General features: G+C 33.7%; 2 protein-coding genes across 7 annotated transcripts in view; one reads left to right on the plus strand and one right to left on the minus strand.

Moving 5' to 3' along the window:
* Positions 1–18,651, plus strand: part of TBCK (TBC1 domain containing kinase) — a 640,231-nt gene that overhangs the window by 505,101 nt on the left and 116,479 nt on the right. The gene's annotated exons all lie outside the window — the stretch shown is intronic.
* NPNT (nephronectin) overlaps positions 1–18,651 on the minus strand; it is a 117,878-nt gene that overhangs the window by 72,006 nt on the left and 27,221 nt on the right. For 4 of the 6 annotated variants that reach the window (XM_051967436.1, XM_051967433.1, XM_051967435.1 and 1 more), the window contains exon 3: positions 16,525–16,575. The exons of the other annotated variants lie outside the window; for them this stretch is intronic. In XM_051967436.1, the coding sequence (XP_051823396.1) occupies positions 16,525–16,575 (51 nt within the window). The remainder of the gene's footprint in view (positions 1–16,524; positions 16,576–18,651) is intronic. 6 annotated transcript variants of the gene reach the window in all.

Here is an 18,651-nt window from a genome sequence, read left to right on the forward strand (position 1 = left end):
CATAGTTAGATAGCAGAGGATTTCTGAACAACCCGCTACAGAGAACTTGAAGGAATTGTTATTTGAAGTTGCTCCAGTGTTAACTTCTGGTTTAGAGGCAACCATACACAAAATGGGGAGAGAAGCCAAGTGGCTCACCAAAAAAGAGGCAAAGCAAAAAGATGGTGTATATGTGTGTGGCACAGAATCTGTAACTTCCTGCTTCTGAGGATCAAAACAAAATCTATAAAGTACTTTGAACTCCTCAGCAAAGGGTGTGGTATAAATTAGAGGTATTATGATTATTAAATCATCTGGCATTTGTAACCCCTACAAGAAAATACACGCTTCTCTTAAGACTGATGAAAAATGATTCTCAGACTCCTCAATAAATTCCCATCTTATGACCACCTATTCCACTGTGTTGGGATCTCTTTCTTTTTTCAGTAAGAATTCATCCATAAAACAATGGGAATTCTGAATACTGGGAGTTCAGTAACTACTACTTTTGACAGCACCAGAAATCAAGAAAAATCCTATTTGACATTCAAAGTCCTTCATAACCTTGCTCCCACCTATTTTCCAATCATCTTATACTCTATTCCTCAAATTCAATACAGTGACACTGGTGATCTTGTTATTCTATAAATAAGGCACTCCATCTCTCACCTAGCATTTTCTCTATTTACCCTTTTCTTAAAATAACCTCTCTCTTCAATTCTGCCAACTGACTTCCCTGGCTTCCTTCCAATTCAAACTAAAATTCCAATTTTTACAAGAAGCTTTCCCCTACTACTCTTAATTCTAACACCTTCACTTTCAACTATTTTCTACTTATCATACCTGCGCATACCCACATATATTTGCTTTGTATATATGTGTTTGCATGTCTTCTCCTCACATTTAGATTTTAACCTCTTTCAGGACAAAGACTGTCTCTTGTTTCTTTTTTGTATCTCCCACACTTAGCACAATGTCTGGTACATAATTGATGCTTGATAAAAATCTATTAATTGATTGAGTGAAAAGAATCATAATAGAATCTTCAAATGTAAATGTTCCAGCCAGATGTGATAGTAAATTCTCTCTGCTTTTGAAGAATCCAACATTACTAAATTGTTTTAACTCAAGAGTTTTGAGCTATAGTAAAGCTAATGTAACTCAGGTGTTTGCACTAAATCTAATACCAATATGATCTCTCGAAGCTGGAGAAGGCTTCCTAAGGAAAGGGGCAAACTAGCTTAGACCGAAAACAGAGTGGGTCAAAGTCTAGCTAACTGCAGTTGCAATGGGGCCTGTGAGTGACCATTATACATGCAGTCTCTATATAACAGGAAAACTCAGTCTCAAAAAAGAAAAGAAAAAATATATGTTCCATTAAAAATCTAGTTTAATGCTTCATAACAGCATGAAGGTAATATGGATTCTCAAAGGTTCTAACAAGACTGTTCCTTATTATCCCAATTCTGTAAATTCCAAGATGTGCCACCGGATGATAAATTTCTTTTGAATCCATTTTTCATAATTGTCCACTAAGGGATGGAAGGACTTCAATGGGTAAAGGAAAACATCTGTTTTATATTATATTATATTAATAAATTCACAGAACTTGGGGGGAGGAATATCAACCCTACTCTAATACCTAGTTTGTAATGGCAAAGGATGTGAGCAATGCAGAACTGACATGGGAATTTTGTGGAGCAATATTCCTTACTCCTGATTACAACATATGTGTTAGCAGTGGGTTCATCATAAAGTCATACCGGGTAGTTGGTACTCTCCCTAGAGAGACTGACAAAAAGTTAAGTGGCCTATGCCAATTAACATTTATCTACTTGGGTGAGATTGCCAAGTATTCCCTGCCTGCCCCAAAGACAGGGTTTTGATTGTTGTTTTGATAGGTTGTTTTTTTTTTTTTTTTTTTAACAGGGAGGCTGAACAACTGAATAACACACAAGTAATCTGCTCCTTTCTACATGTCATTTTCATCAACTTCCAGGCTAAGACTTTTTTTTAAACTGAAAAAGTCATAAATGGCTTGGGAAAAAATATGAATACCATTTTTAAATGTGATAATAGTTAAGTTAAAATATTTTCAAGTGAATCTGATTCCAAATGTTTTATTCCTGTTAAAAAAACCAAATAACACATCCAAGTTCATATAACTATGATGTTGAGAGTTAGGCCATATTTTCTATTGCTAATTTAATAAGTCCTGATTTCTTACATCCTCCACTAGAGCCATCTAGAAGTGCCTTATCATGGCAAACAGATAACTCCAAGCTATTTAAAGTTATTTCAAAAGATGCTTGCTATGAAGTCCCAATGGCTTTGCATATCTGTCTTGCTTGCCTTGCAAATCTCATAGAGGCTTTTTATGGAAGAACAGGCAATGACTTTTCTTGCCTATAGCAAACTCATCATGACTGTCAGAGACTAAGCTGAAGAATTGCATTCTTTGGTCATAGAAGAAATGCTCACAACCACTGGAATATCTCATTTTTTTGAATTACTTGAGAGTTAATATTAAATTAGAAAAATTTAAATCTATATAACAATTCTGAAATATTACATTTATGACCTAATTATCCTGTGAGCCAAAATTCAAATATATTGGAAAAATAAAACCATTGTGAGATGTCAAAGAAACAAGGAAAAGGAGAACACAGTATTATTTGTTAATGCAAATAAGATCGATCATCTTTGGAGTACTAGGAATCATTTACTTATTTTTATACATCTACATAATACTGTAGGTATGTTTGTTATGTTAGGCTTAATGCCACAGAAAACCAAAACAAAGAATCCTGTTCTAGCGGGTGTATATAATTTAAAAGCATAAATGGCAGAGATACTAAAAGGACAATGGGCAAAAAAAGAATGAAGAAAATAACTCCAAAGCAATAAACAAGAAAGGGAGAACCAAATCTTCACTATGACTGAATTCTATTTTTGCAAAAAGACTATTCAAAATCCCATCTTCAGATCAAAACACTGCCTTCAACTACGGTAATTCAAAATACACAAAACTCTGCAAGGTATATGGTTCTATAGTGTATCATGGTGCAGCTTAAGACACATATAGCTTCTTCTGTTGACTTACAATCTTTGAATCAACAAAGAGTTAAAAGGAACCTTTTGGTATAAGTGTTTCTGTATCACACACGTATAAAAATACCAAATAACTCAATTTCAGCATGTCTTATGGCCCAGGAAAAAATACTGCTGCTACCCCATCTCCACATCTCCATTCAATTATATTTCTTCCTCCATCATTTTCTTCCTCCTAAAAAAAGTCCACCTGCCTGGGGATTGGTGAAGAGAAGAAAAGTAAGGAAACATGCTTTTTTGTTTGTTTGGTTTTTCTTTCAAGTCTTTATATCTTTTCCTCTGTATTTTCTATCAAGATAGAAGTCAATTTTGTGGAAATGTTTTGCATAACTTCACATTTGTTTCTTAATTATAGGTGGGAATAAGGGAAAGTACCTAGAACTCAAAAATATTAAAAATAAATGTGAAAAAATTTGTTTTAAATGTAACTGAGGAAAAAATTATGTAATAAAATTAAATTTTAAAAAGGCAGAAAAGTCTCAAGAAAGAATTCTAGAAATTCTGACACAGAATCATAAAATTTTAGAGCTAATAGGGACTTTAGATGTCATGTCTGAATCCTTCATTTTATAATTGAAGGAACTTAGGCAAAGAGGTCAAATGACTTCTGTGAAATTCTTCAATATGTCTCAAAATGATCTTTTTGTGTACAGTGTCTCTTCTGGTTCAAGGATAACAAGAAGAGTTCTATTGCCTGCAATTGTCTATCTTTAACTTCCAGAAAAATCTTTGGGATATTCAAAGTTCCTTCTTTTCTGGTTTTTATTTTTCACATAAATGCATGGTAATTTTGTTGAAGGGATAGATAGCAATAGTGGCACAGGGTAAGCAAAAAGAACTTTAAAAAATTCTTTATCTCAGGGAATATACCTTAAAAGAGCATTTCTTAAACATGCTTTTTACTAAGCTTCTAGCATATAAAACTGTGATGTGGGAGGAGGGGGGAAGCCTAATAGTATGTGATGTTTCTTTTAAAATACATGTGGAAATTATTTTGCATATATGTCCTAGAGATAAGCAGAAAGAGAATGGTCATCATTTTCAGAATAGTGTAAAAAGAGTATCAGTATGGTGTTTTAAAAATGCATTGGTTTGAATTTAAATACAAATTCCAATGTATGTTATAGGGATTTTTTCCTAGAGATAAAATAGCTTGATAATTTGCATATCAAAAGTTATATTAGACATCAATATATTTTTGTATAATGCCCATTTTAATATAAATTTGCGTATTTGCACACATGCACACACAGTCATGGCTAGGTAATTTATTTTCATTACCTAAATGGGTCTGAGATACTACTAGTAGAGAATCAGACCCTTGAATATGATATCCCTTAACCTTGTTGCAAAACTACTTTGCATGGAACTGCTCTAGAGAAAGCAGATTTCCAACTGTGGCAAATCAACAAATTACAATCAACTAAGGAATTCAAAGGAAAAAATACTAAGACATTAGACCTAGTAGTGCCTTGAATAGTGTTCTCCCCTTTTCTCCCCCTCCCCCACCAAAAGCAATTTTGAAAAGGCTCTCATTACAAATGGCATGCATGGATCATTTGAAAGCAAAAGGAAAGTGGGCATTGGCAAAACAACCAGATTGCCACTTTGAAATGTAAGTCAGTCAAAGTTAGGAGAAAAGCAGCTAAAAGGAGTATGGAATTATTAAGTTAATTATTTGCATCAGAAGACTTAAATATGGGCAGAATTTTGAAGAGGAAAATGACAGAAAAATATGTCTATGAAAGACCTTGGAGAGCACATCTATTTTTTCAAGCAGGACCAGATGAAACACACCCAGAGAGATGAAAGTTTTCTGCTCTTTAAAATCTCCAAGGAAAAAGAATTCCCATGGTAACTCACTCTAATGCCTTTGGATATGAAAGAATTTTTCTTATGTTCAAACCTAAAATTCTGTTGTAGGAAACACCAAAACAAGAAATGACAATGCCTTGTATTAATGTCACCTCTATAAAAGTGTCTATTAGTGGCTCTTACATGCAGGCAACTTTTCCTCCTTAGGAATCTCAATTCATTTTACACAGATGATTATATTCATCCTTGCAACATCCCTATGAACTGGGGGGGAAAAGGGGGAAATTTTTTTCCTTCACATACTTCAATCTGTCACCTCCTTGATTTGGACAGTCCCTCCAATAGTAAAAACTGCACCACACTCTTAAATCCTCTGCAGAAAACTTATACATGATTATGGGTACCAGCATTTGGGCTGTTCATCTGTTGTCCCTTATCATCACATGCTTGGTCCACCTTCTTTTCTAGTCATACATTTTCTCGATGATATACTTTTTCTTGTAAGTACATCATCATTTGAAATATGCTATAGCTAGTATATGCTTACCATATGCCTCTCCATTGGCTTTTGGGAGTCAGCTGAAACTTTAATTCTGAGAGATTGTGTTGTTCCAGGACTCATAATCATACAGCACTTGGCAGATAGGGAAATGGAAGCATGAAAGATTTAGGGGTTTGACCAATTTCACTCAGTCAGCAAATAGCAATGTTTTACTTTTAGTTTAGCGCCCAATCCATTAGTTATGCTTACTAATGGCCAGAAAAAACAAGGACTATTCCAGAATTCAGAGCGGCTTTAGAAAAGAAGGGAGTAGGAGCAGAAAATGACCAGAATGCTGTAAAATGCCATGTCAGGAATGGAATAATGCATGAAAGAAATTTAGCTATATTTTAGGAGAAAGAAAAATTGCAACTAGAGGCAATTTTATAATTCTAGTATTCAAGATCAAATGAATTAAAGTAACAATGTGAAACATTTAAATAAAATAATTTATCTTTCTGCTAATTTTTGTATGTACCAGATTCTCCCCTCTAATTCACACAATTATTTTGAAATTTCCTTGAATATTGCTATGTTGATGTATGGTTGGCAGTATGCACTGGAATCAAGAACCCCTGTACCTCCAAAGAACTAAAAAACAGCATCACAGAGTGGGAAATGGAAAGGTGAATGATGGGCTTGAGAAGGCTGCAACTCAGTATTATTGAGAAATTCTAGAGGAAAAAAATAAGCTAAAGGATGTCATCAAAAATATGACAGAAAAAAGAGTTGTTCATATGGAAGGGTAAAGAAGGAAAAGTCCATGATCAAAGCATCCATTAGAACTCTAGAGATCAGGAGAAATCAAAGGATTTTAACACAAAACCTTTGTTGTGTGAGTTTGTGAGTATGTGGCTGGATACTCTTTATCAAACTTTTGGGAGGCCATAAAAGAGAGTCTCATAGTACAGGTAAACATGGAGAGATTGGGTTCTGTATCACTGAAAGGAACTCAAGCAGATTTACTTGTTCCTCTTATTTTTTCCAGATGTAATGGATGCCAATTACTTTTGAGCAAATTACTTCACAATTACAGTCTCAAATATAGTACATGGCAATATTTGAACCCTCAATTAATACTTTATTTGTTAAAGTCAAAGAATGTAATTTCTAAGTTAAACCCTTTTCTCCCTCAGTATTAAAGTCATCATTTAAGATTTCAAAAAAAAAATTATTTAGAATGTATGGAGGAAGTCCAGATTGTAGGAAACTCCGAATCTCAACAGGCAGGAAACTTCTGTGAAGTCTTAAAGAATTTACTTGGAAGTAGCTTTCCTCTGATCTAACCAATTGGAAAAGTATTAAATGCTCTTGGATAGGGTGAACAAATATAATAAAGATGACAATACTACCTAAATTAATCTATTTATTTAGCACTATACCAATCAGACTCCCAAAAAATGATTTTAATGACCTAGAAATATAGCAACAAAGTTCATATGAAAAAACAAAAGGTCAAGAATTTCAAGGGAATTAATGAAAAAAAAAATCAAATGAAGGTGGCCTAGCTGTACCAGATCTAAAATTATATTATAAAGCGGCAGTTACCAAAACCATTTGGTATTGGCTAAGAAATAGACTAGTTGATCAGTGGAATAGGTTGGGTTCAAAGGACAAAACAGCCAATAACTTTAATACTTAGTGTTTGACAAACCCAAAGACCCCAGCTTTTGGGATAAGAACTCACTGTTTGACAAAAATTGATGGGAAAATTGGAAACTTAGTTTGGCAGAAACTAGGCATTGACCCACACTTAACAACATACACCAAGATAGGGTCAAAATGGGTTCATGACCTAGGCATAAAGAATGAGATTATAAATAAATCAGAGGAACATAGGATAGTTTACCTCTCAGACCTGTGGAAGAGGAAGGAATTTATGACTAAAGAAGAACTAGAGATCATTACTGATCACAAAATAGAAAATTCTGATTATATCAAATTGAAAGGTTTTTGTACAAACAAAACTAATGCAGACAAGATTAGAAGGGAAGCAATAAATTAGGAAAACATTTTTACAGCCAAAGTTTCTGATAAAGGCCTCATTTCCAAAATATATAGAGAATTGATTCTAATTTATAAGAAATCAAGCCATTCTCCAATTGATAAATGGTCAAAGAATATGAACAGACAATTTTCAGCTGAAGAAATTGAAACTATTTCTAGCCATATGAAAAAAGGCTTCAAGTCATTATTAATCAGAGAAATGCAAATTAAGACAACTCTGAGATACCACTATACACCTGTCAGACTGGCTAGAATGAGAGGGAAAGATAATGCGGAATGTTGGAGGGGATGTGGGAAAACAGGGACACTGATGCATTGTTGATGGAATTGTGAATACATCCAGCCATTCTGGAGAGCAATTTGGAATGATGCTCAAAAAGTTATCAAACTGTGCATACCCTTTGATCCAGCAGTATTACTACTGGGCTTATATCTACGTGCAAGAATGTTTGTGGCAGCCCTCTTTATAGTGGCCAGAAACTGGAAACTGAATGGATGCCCCTCAATTGGAGAATGGCTGGGTAAATTGTGGTATATGAATATTATGGAATATTATTGTTTAGTAAGAAATGATCAGCAGGATGATTTCATAAAGGCCTGGAGAGACTTACATGAACTGATGCTGAGTGTAATGAGCAGAACCAGAAGATCATTATATACTTTAACAACAATACTATATGATGATCACTTCTGATGGATGTGGCTCTCTTCAACAATGAGATGAACCAAATCAGTTCCAATGGAGCAATAATGAACTGAACCAGCTACACCCAGCGAAAGAACTCTGGGAGATGACTATAAACCACTACATAGAATTCCCAATCCCTCTATTTTTGTCCACCTGCATTTTTGATTTCCTTCACAGGCTAATTGTACACTATTTCAGAGTCCAATTCTTTTTGTACAGCAAAATAACGGTTTGGACATGTATACATATTTTGTATTTAATTTATACTTTAACATATTTAACATGTATTGATCAACCTGCCATCGGGGGGAACGAATGGGGGGAAGGAGGGGAAAAATTGAAACAAAAGGTTTGGCAATTGTCAGTGCTATAAAATTATCCATGCATATAACTTGTAAATAAAAATCTATAATTAAAAAAAAAAAAAAAGAATTCACCTGTGGTGGGGGGAAGAAGTAGCTTCCCCAGGGAAACACAGATGGTATGTTTGAGATATTAAGCCTTTACCCAAGTCTTCCTGCTATGAAGACTCTCTTGCAGATCTCATCTGCCACTTCCTCTTTATTCCCATTGCTGCCTCCTAGTTCCTGTCCTTTTCCTCTTTCTGGTCCTCTTTCTGGTATTTTCTTTAATGATGGTCTTTTGCGACACCAATCCATCTTCCTGCTTTCTTTCAAATTTCAGCTAAAATCCTACCTTTCCATGGTCTTCCTTAATTCTATTGCTTTCCCTATGAGATTATATCCAATTTATCCCATGTATATCTCATTTATACATAGTTGTCTGCATATTGTCTTCTTCTCCTTGAGGGCAGTAAGGATGTCTTTTGTCTTTCCCCAACCCTTAACACAGTGTCTTGCACATGGTAGGCAGTTTGCTTTAGCGGTAACCCAGAGACATGGAACAAAGATTAGAATATGGTTGTAAAACCTGAGTAGAATCCTGACTCTATTTCTTACTAGTTGTGTGATCTTGGGCAAATCATTTTATTTCTTTAGGTATCTTTTAAAAAAGGGGGGGGGGAAGTTTAGGACTAACTTATCAATAAGTTTTTTTCTAGCTGAACTTAAAATGCCATCAAAAACAAGTGAGAAAACAGGTTACTGCATGGAAATTTCATGGAATGCAGGCAGGGATACATATGTGTAATATATGTAATCTTAGGGTTTTAATTTTTAATTTGCCACACCTTATTGTACTGATTGTCACAAGTTCCAAAACATGACAGAATCTCCACAAAAGACAGGATTGTTCAAAAGATCAGCCTACTAATCTATATGAGAAAAACTAAATGGATGAAAAATTCCTAGAATGTACTCCCAGTAGATTCTGCCTCAGAGTAGGAATTGTTTCATTCTCTGTATTTATATTTTTGCCTATATCTAGCAATAGATAATCTATTTAAGTACACATATCTGGACAAGCAAAACTGATAGAAAATATTTGGACTCATAATTAAATAGGAAGAAGAGAGAAGGCTGCTCATCATTTAGGAAATTTTACAGCATTTTCATGATTCCAATTTTCTAATTGGCACAAAATCTTGCCTTAAAAAAAAAAAACAACCAAAAACCACAAATGTTATCCCAGGGATATACTGTTATAAATCTTAAAATAAGACAGTCTCAAAGAAAGGAAAATTGGGAGTGAAAAATAAAACAATGGAGAGATGTATGATGGATATAAGTGAGCAGCAGTGATGACTGATGGGTAAGGAATAATAACAAAGGAACTTCTTAGAATTGTGTGCTTATATATGTGAAATAAAATATGCAGAATAACAAAGAAAAACAATTATTTTGAAATAGTTATCAAATACATTTTTTACAAAGAAGTTAACAATAAGTTATAGCATATGTATGCTATGAAATACTATTATGATATAAGAAAAAATGAAAGGGATATTTTCAGAAAAGTCTGGATTTGTATGAACTGACGCAAAATAAAGTGAGAAGAACCAGGAGAACTTACATAGTTACAGCAATATTGTAAAGATAATCAATTGTGGAAAGTCTTAGTAAATCTGATCAACACAAAGACTCACAGCTCTAAAGGTCTCAGGATAAATAATACTCCAGAAAGAGAACTAATGGATTCAAGCATATTTTCTTCTCTTTTTTTGCTTTTGCCTTTTTTTAAGTATGGATAATTGTTGGAATCTTTACAAATTGCTAACTCATTAGAGTTGATAGATTATTGATCTGCTCTTATAAGAAGATGTTTTGGGCCAGAACCTGAAACAAGGTACTAAATAGAACTAATTGATACAATGCTTGTGTTTGCATCTTTACTCATTGGAGTTCACATGTTTGGGAAATTTCAGGGTTAGTATGAGATATCTGAATTCACACCTCCCTTGAAGCTCTTAGGGCCAGAGAGCACTATGGGAGAAAACCCATATCCCATTCTCTCAGAAGAGTCATATAAGCCAGTGAAGAGTGATTCATTCGAATATTTTCTACTTGGCTGGCTGGTAGCGGAAGAAGAGTTTGGAGAGGAAGAAGCTACGAGTCTAGAGTTGAGCAGGAGATTGAGAAGGCTCTCTGTGGTGGCTGGGCTCCTGCACTTCCCCCACTGAGACTAAGCTGGTCTGAAAGACTCGCCAGAAAGCTAGCCGAGCCCCAAGTGAAGGAGACAAGAGATTCATTCCATCTTTGTGCTGGCTGGAGACTGAAGAAAGCAGAGGCAGAGGCTAAAGGACAAAACCTTTGGATTTGGAGACATTCGGAGGGAGCTCTTGGAACCAAGCAGAGAGATAGGCCTCTAAGAATCTAAGCTAACCGGGCCCAAGGAAAGAGACAAGACTTGGAAGGAGAAATAAACGTTTGCATTTTTACCAGCTGGCTGCATTTTGGGTAATTATTGATCTGAACTGATACTAAGGCTGCCCCTAGAAAACGTTCCCGAGAAACCTACCCTCTCCCCTAGAGAGAACTATTCTACTTATTTTAAAAGAAGAAGATCACCACATATAATGCAGAATTTTTTTGCATAAGCATATATATTTGTAATGCATTTTATCATCATTATTATTATTTTTGCCTCTCAATGGATGGGGAAAAGGACAGAGAAGGGAGAGAATTTGGAACTGAAAATAAAATAGAATTGAATGCTAAAAGAGGAATAAAAAGTTAATAACTTCAGAGAAAATAATATTTTTAAAGTTCACAGACCCCAGATTAAAAACCCCAGGTATAGAGAGTACATAAGTATCTGTACATCATGGCAGTTGCAAGCACTTGAAAAACAATTTTCTCAGACCATGTGCCAAGTGCTACACAAGAGACTAACAAAGTTGGGAATGACTATTCTATTCTGGGTAAAAATGGACAAGGAATAGAAGTTTCCCAAGATGGATGATAACATGGACAGGAAAATATTCAGATATTATCTAACCATATACAAAATTGCATTTATTCAAACATTGCAATGATACTGTAAAAATGGGTAATAATTAGAATAGTTCAGTGGTATATGATGAAAAGGGTATGCTCATGGACAGATTGTCTATGTCTCGTTTTTACATGTCTCTGTTAACTTTTGTATAACAACAGCAACAAGATGAGGAGAGCAAGAAATCAGAGGAAGGAGGAATTATTTAAGGAGCAGGATCCCAGAGAAGATAAGAGAGGATGGCATCAAAAGCACAAGAAAAGATGGGGTACTCTCAGAGAAGGGTCACTTCTTCCTTACATCCTGAAGAAACAAGAGACTGTGACATAACAGAGAGTATATTAGAGTATGGAATAGGGAAGATGAAGGAAAGAGTCCTGGTTTTTCTCAGTTAAGAAGGGGGTAGCCTCCTTTACTAAGAATGAGAGTGAGTGAAGGTGTAGGCCGTTTGAGAAGAGAGAGGTTTTGGATAACAGCTGTGAAGGGTGTGAAAGAGTATTAGGTAACAATATAAGGATTGATAGGCAAGAGTGAGGGCAAAGAGAAGATCAAATAACAAGAATTTGTAGTGGACAGATGTGGGCGAAGTGCCACGTCAATGCTGGGCATATTATAAGTGCTTGACAAATTTATACTGATTGATTGATTGTATCTTGTTTGTATGACTGTGTAATTTCTTCCAGGAACTTTAAGCAGCTTGGGAATGCTGGAATGAAGAAGGCAAACGCTGGAGGAAACTCAAAGCTGAGATTTGACAAGACCAGAATAGGGGTAGAAAAAAGGTATAAGAGCTTCAGGGGAACAGTCTTAAGGGAGGGAGTGGTGCACAGGGTATTTAAAGCATTTAAAGGACTCTTGTGTAGAAACAGGTCTGGATTCAAGACAGGTTCAGCTTGTCCCATAAGTCAAAACAAGAAGCTATGGGCAGAAGGTGCAGAGACAAAATCAGGCTCATTCGTCAGGGAAAAAACTTCTAACAATTAAGGTTGTTGAAAAACATAAGGATCTGTCCAGAATGGAGGTATTTTCCCTTCATTAGAAATCTTCAAACAAAGTATGTTTTTGAAGTAACTTCTAAGATTCTGAAATTTCTTCTTGGAGGCAGAAGGAAGAGGAGAGAGGTCAGAGAACAGCAACTGCCTCTCAGTCTCCTTGTATCATCCTCTCACACGAGGAGATCCATTCTGGGTTGGATCTCCAGCAGCCACTGTCAGATGGCTCCTGTATGCCAACACTTCTGACTCTGAGATAGCTGTGATTTTGAGGGCTTGTTACCTTGATGATGGGTAACAGGCAAAAATCACTTTGCCAGTAAGGAAAATTTTATCAGTGTTATCTTTATGAGGTATATATTCATGTAAAAGAATACACTCTGTTAGAATCTTGAAAAATAAAATATTTTTTAAAATTTATATATGCTATATATATGTATATATACACATACATACACACATATGTATATACACACATGCATGAATATTAAATGGAAAGAATACTGGTTAGTAAGTCAAAGAATCTGAAGTCATAACCTACTTATGAGAGTAATATTGAGCAAGTCACTTTACTGGGCTTCTGTTTTATCATCTATTTAATGAGACTAAAGATCTTTTCTAGCTCAAAAGCTAGGATTCTAGGATTCTATTTTTAATTGTGCTACTGATTCACCAATCATTTATTGGTTTTTCAGTTTCATTTTCATCATGTTTAATGTAAGAGTACTCTCAGATTATAGGATGAATTGTTAAATTTGTTCAATTGAAATACTTTATCAAACAAAATTATCAGTAAAAATTTTTTCCTAAAGCATGACTAAAACAAACAACTTTGTTCCATTAGGCAAACAAAATAAAAACATAGTAGTTGTAACATTTTCCTTCCTTTAAAACTTAAGTTCAGGGGCAGTTAGATGGTACAGTGGATACAGCACCAACCCTGAAGTCAGGAGGATCTGAATTCAAATCTGGTCTCGGACACTTAACGCTTCCTAGTGATGTGACTCTGAGCAAGTCACTTTACCCCAATTGCTTCAGCAAAAAATTAAATAAATAAATAAAATAATAAAACTTAAGTTTGTTTAAAAATTAGTATCAGGTCTGATAGTTTGCTTGAAACTTTTAGTTTTCAAACATACCAGATAAGCTGATTTGTGAGACAAATAATGAATTAATAATTCTTTGTGGATATAGTTATCACATAAAATTTGTTTTATAGCCTGAAAATATGTAATTAGGCAGAGCATGTTTTAATTAGTAGACTATATAATAGTTGCAATTCTTAAAATTTAATCAAGGTTCTATAATACTTTGATCTTTTAATTTAACAATAAATATACATATATAACATTTAGACCATTCAATTCCCAATCAGGATATTTTAAGAGGTAGCAACTAACTCTTAATTTAAGATATTTTAAAAACTAATTAAATTGACTTACATTTTTAGACAAATAATTTTCTCTTTACTAGTTTATAAGAATCCTTTAGTAAATGTTTGATGGATTAAATTGTAGTCTACACAAAAAGGAATCAGCATGTAGAAGAAAAGGAAATCATTTCAAGAATAAATTCCATTTATATTTCCTTTAGATCTTGAATGAGATTCAGCAAAAATTTTCTAATGACAGAGATAACTTAGAATTTTAATTTTTCAAAGAAAAAAATAAAAGAAACCACTTCCTTAGGGTATGTAGAAGTTAACCATAACAAACTGCAAAATGGATACAATTAGATTTCTGCAGAATATACCATATATATTTCTGGAGGTGCTCATAAAATCTGCCATCCTCACAATGACCAAGATAAATTTTCCAAAGTCTTATCCCAATATAAACCTTCATCATCATTATACTTGTCCTATGAGCTACCTCCAGTCATCCCATTCAATTGGACAAATATTTAAGTCAATGTTAATAATACATTAGGTATTGTGTTGGGCATTAGGAAAAATGACAAATAATCCTCAAGGAGTTTATGGTCTAATAGAAGTTTATAGCATGCATACAAGTTGAGTACAATGTGAGAAGGGGTAAAAAAGAGATCTAGATTTAGCATTTTCATTGGAAAGTATATTGGATGCTCTTTGTGTTCATTTATTCTTTCTTTCTTTAATTCAATAATATTTATTGAATGTCAATAATGTGAAAAACTTTGTGTTAGGCCTTCTGAAGGGTACAAAGGACAAATTCAGTTCTTGCTCTCCAGGAACTTACATTCTAATAAGAGAAGTAATATAAGTACCCATAAATCTATAATGCTAGGCAAAATACAAAATGTACCATAAAAGAGATACAAATAAAACATTCTTAAGGCTTAGAAAAAAAAAAGAGATTGCACATTTGGAGAGATCTGGAAAGGTTTAGTGGAGGAGTTGGGATGTGAAAATGGCCTTTTGATGGCTAGGAAATAGAGGCTATAATGATGGATTAAGGGACTTTTAGCTCGTGTCATGAATGTTGAGTCAACAAGTATAGAATATAGTGGGTTGGTATTATGAGCCTTTTGAGATGGGGGACCAAAATCTATTCAGCTATTGGAACAGCTTTACAACATCTTATATAGTACTTTTAATTCATCCCAGCTTCCCTCTTCTTCTCCCTTTCAAGGTGGGGGTCAGATCTGAAATTTATATAGAGAGAAGAAATTTGATTAGGGTATTTGTGGTAAGATTATTGAGGGAAGGTAATATCATTATACAATCATTAATTCAGAACTTGTAGGGAGTTCAGAAACCATTTAGTTTTCAGATGAGGAAACAGAGGTTAACACAAACTCACAAAGCCACTAAGTGGAAGTGTTGAAATTCATACTCAGGTCTGACTTGGTGGTAAAGTTCACTGCAGTATGCCGACTGCCTCCTTTCCACCATATTGCAAACTACTAAATCCTAAATAACCTCAGTCCCCTTTAAGCAAAGTAGATTTTGTCTCAGAGAGAGGAGAAAAAAGCCCCCTGAGTTTCAACAGCACATTGCCCAGAAAACCCAAATTTTACCATCTATTTTTTAATTATTTAAGAAATTCTAAACTTCAATTAAGTCTTTTAAAAAAAAATAAACTTAGAAATAGGAATGAGAAATAAGATTAGTAATAAAACAATAAATAGATTGTCTTCATTTGCCTATAACCAGGTAAGTCCTTCAATGAATATTCCAAGAGCATTCTCAATTACAATCTTATCAATAAAATAAATAACCTCAATCTCAAAATGAATCCCATTCATTTTTAGAAAATACAGGGCATATTCATTAACCTGAGTTTTATATCTTCCTAAAAAATAAAAATTTCTGGATTGATCAACTTTATTTATTCCCAGATATATTTTTTTATTTTTCAATAAAATTAACTTTCCTTTTAAAATGAACTTCTTATAATATGAGGTAATCTTTTTCCCAATAGCAGATATCTCTCTTTACCAATTCCAAAAATAGTTAAGATTTCATATAAATCATCTGGTGAAATTTCCCATTAATGTACCATGAATATGTTATATTCAATTGTATTCTCTTCTTCAAAGCAAACAATACAACCAACTGGTACCTTCAACCAAAGAATTATGAGAATTGATAAATATTAACATAATACTCTATGCAATTTAGACAATAGAATATTTCTTACCTGAATGTAGAGTTAATTAATTTGAGGTAGAAATCTCTTATGTTAATGACAAACTTGTTAGTAACCATATATTTGGAGAATATGATTCTTTCTTTATGCATTAAGGAATATAAAATTTCCTGGAGATTGGAGTTATTGTTAGATTTGTTAAATAGGCTGAAAAGAAAAAGATTCATGGATTATCTAAGTTAAAAATGATCTGAGCAGAACTGTGATTAGAACAAGTATATCCCTATGGGATGTTTTTTCCCCCAAAGAGATAAAAAAGAATAGCTAATGTTAAGGTTTATTTATAGTTCTGTAAATGTATTATTTAGAGGGCATGCCTTTCAAGACATAGGATTGCCAAGATTATTTCAAGAAATATGTTCTTCTAACCTTTGAGTTGGCACCTTATCCTGGCTATTCTCTGCCTTAAGACGTAGAAAGCTGCAAAACAAATGTCCAAAAAAAGAAAATTCCAGATCTTTTTGTTTGTTTTCTGTAAGGAGACTGGACTTGGGTTTTTATCAACTTGCTACATTCCCGGAGACTTAACACATATTCAACATTCAGTGCTTTTCTGAAACAACAACAACAAAAACTAGGACATATTTTAAAATAGCAATATGTTAGTCACCATTTTGTTATAAAAATCAAACATTTCTAACCCAAACAAAAATTATACCATAATTGAAGCTCTACTATTCTCCTTTGCATTCTGATTTACTTTTCTAAAGCTTCCAATGCAAATTTTTCATTTTCAGAATATTGCTTTCAGCTCTTAGAGAGACAGTACCCTTTTATTAAAGTTAATGTTAGGAAATCAGATGTTAAATTTAAATGTTAGATTTTTTTTAAAAAATTAGTTATCGAAATAACTAAAAATATGGACAATTTTAAGATATTAAAGATTATGAACCATGAATGATTATAGTTGGAAATTTTCTCTCAATAATTATCCCTCTGGCTGACTGCTTTGTCAGTCAAAAGCAAAAGGGTCTCTTCTGAAGTCTCAGTTAAAACAACTAGATATTAGAGCTCTCTCTTTGCTGAAAATTAAAAAGGTATTAATAATGGTCAATGATTGACCAAGTCTTTCTCAAAAGAAGCAAGAAAAAATATTTGTAAATATTTTGGTCCACATTAGGTCTCACACCTTTAGACAATAAAAACCTGAGTTTTTATTTTAAAGAGACACATAATGGGAATAAATTGTAGCAGTTATTTCAATAGTAGTTTTTTCTTTAAAGAAAACTAAAGTTTTAAAAAAAAGAAAAAATCACCTTATGTGATTGAGAAGATAATCTTTTTTTCTTTAGTTGAATTATAAAAATGTATAAACAGTCCAAAGTAATTACCATATATTTTTAAAAAGCAAATCTATATAGTTCAGAAGTCTTTCTAGTGATATTATTAAATCAGAGAATAAAACTCAGATCTCTTTTTTTTTTTTTTTTTTTTTTTTTTTGCTATTTTTTAAATGAAAGACTGCCATAGTTTCAGGCTAACTCGGTGATAGCTTTCTCAAAAGAAAAAAAAAATAGATGTATCAGATATTATTGCAACAACAAACTGAAATAAATCAATTTTCTCAATAGCAAAAGCTGTATTATGTTTTAATTGTTTAAGGGGGAAAAATAAGGATAATTTGAGAGGAGCTGGGAGAAATATAAAAGGGTACTGTTTCTTTAACACCATCTAGGAACTATTTTAAAGAGACCTGATTCATATTGGAAAATATATTAAACACATTTTTTTAAAAAGTAATTGTAACTCAATAAAGAATAGCAAACATCAACATTTTTCTAACTAGTAACATACAAGCAGCCAAGCGGTTCTGTATAGTTTATTTTTAATTCAAAATTTTTAGAGATGTATCACACACATTCTACTTAACAGATAATCCAGCCAGACAGATACAAATTTAGTGAATTTTGCAATATCAATAGGTTTTCTGGACACCTCCAGCTCAGAATTTCAGTGAATATTCCATTACAATTGCAATTAGTATGGTTTAAAAAAAAAAAAACTATACAGAATAGCAGTTGAAGTTAAAGCAGTGCTACATCAAGGGGGGGGGGGGGGGGGAAGCTTTCTAGGCCTATACTGAAATCTATTATTCATTGATGCATGAAGTCATTTTCATAGGCAACTACCGCTAATTTTCATGGACATTAGCTACAAAGTCAGTCCCCTTACTATCTGCATGCATCTTGTATATAAACCTCTTTGAAGGCAGCTAAAAACCATCCATTAATAGCACACCAATGAGGAGAAAATGGCTCACTTTCTCCCATTCACTGGCCATAATCCAGGATAGGACACAGGAACAAAGAGCATGTGTTTGTCTATAGCTAAAGGTAAGAAGGCAGCAGTAGCATGCTTGTGCATTACAACCAGGGCAGCTCTCTGGTTACCTCTGCCATTGAAGTACCCCAAGTGAGCTTGTGTGTGCAACAGGGGAATCAAAGTCTACAGTAGAAAAAGAACCATAAGCAAATGAGTGAAATTTTTTTTTCTAAA

Source organism: Antechinus flavipes, chromosome 6, assembly GCF_016432865.1.
Source record: "Antechinus flavipes isolate AdamAnt ecotype Samford, QLD, Australia chromosome 6, AdamAnt_v2, whole genome shotgun sequence".
Classification (NCBI taxonomy): domain Eukaryota; kingdom Metazoa; phylum Chordata; class Mammalia; order Dasyuromorphia; family Dasyuridae; genus Antechinus; species Antechinus flavipes.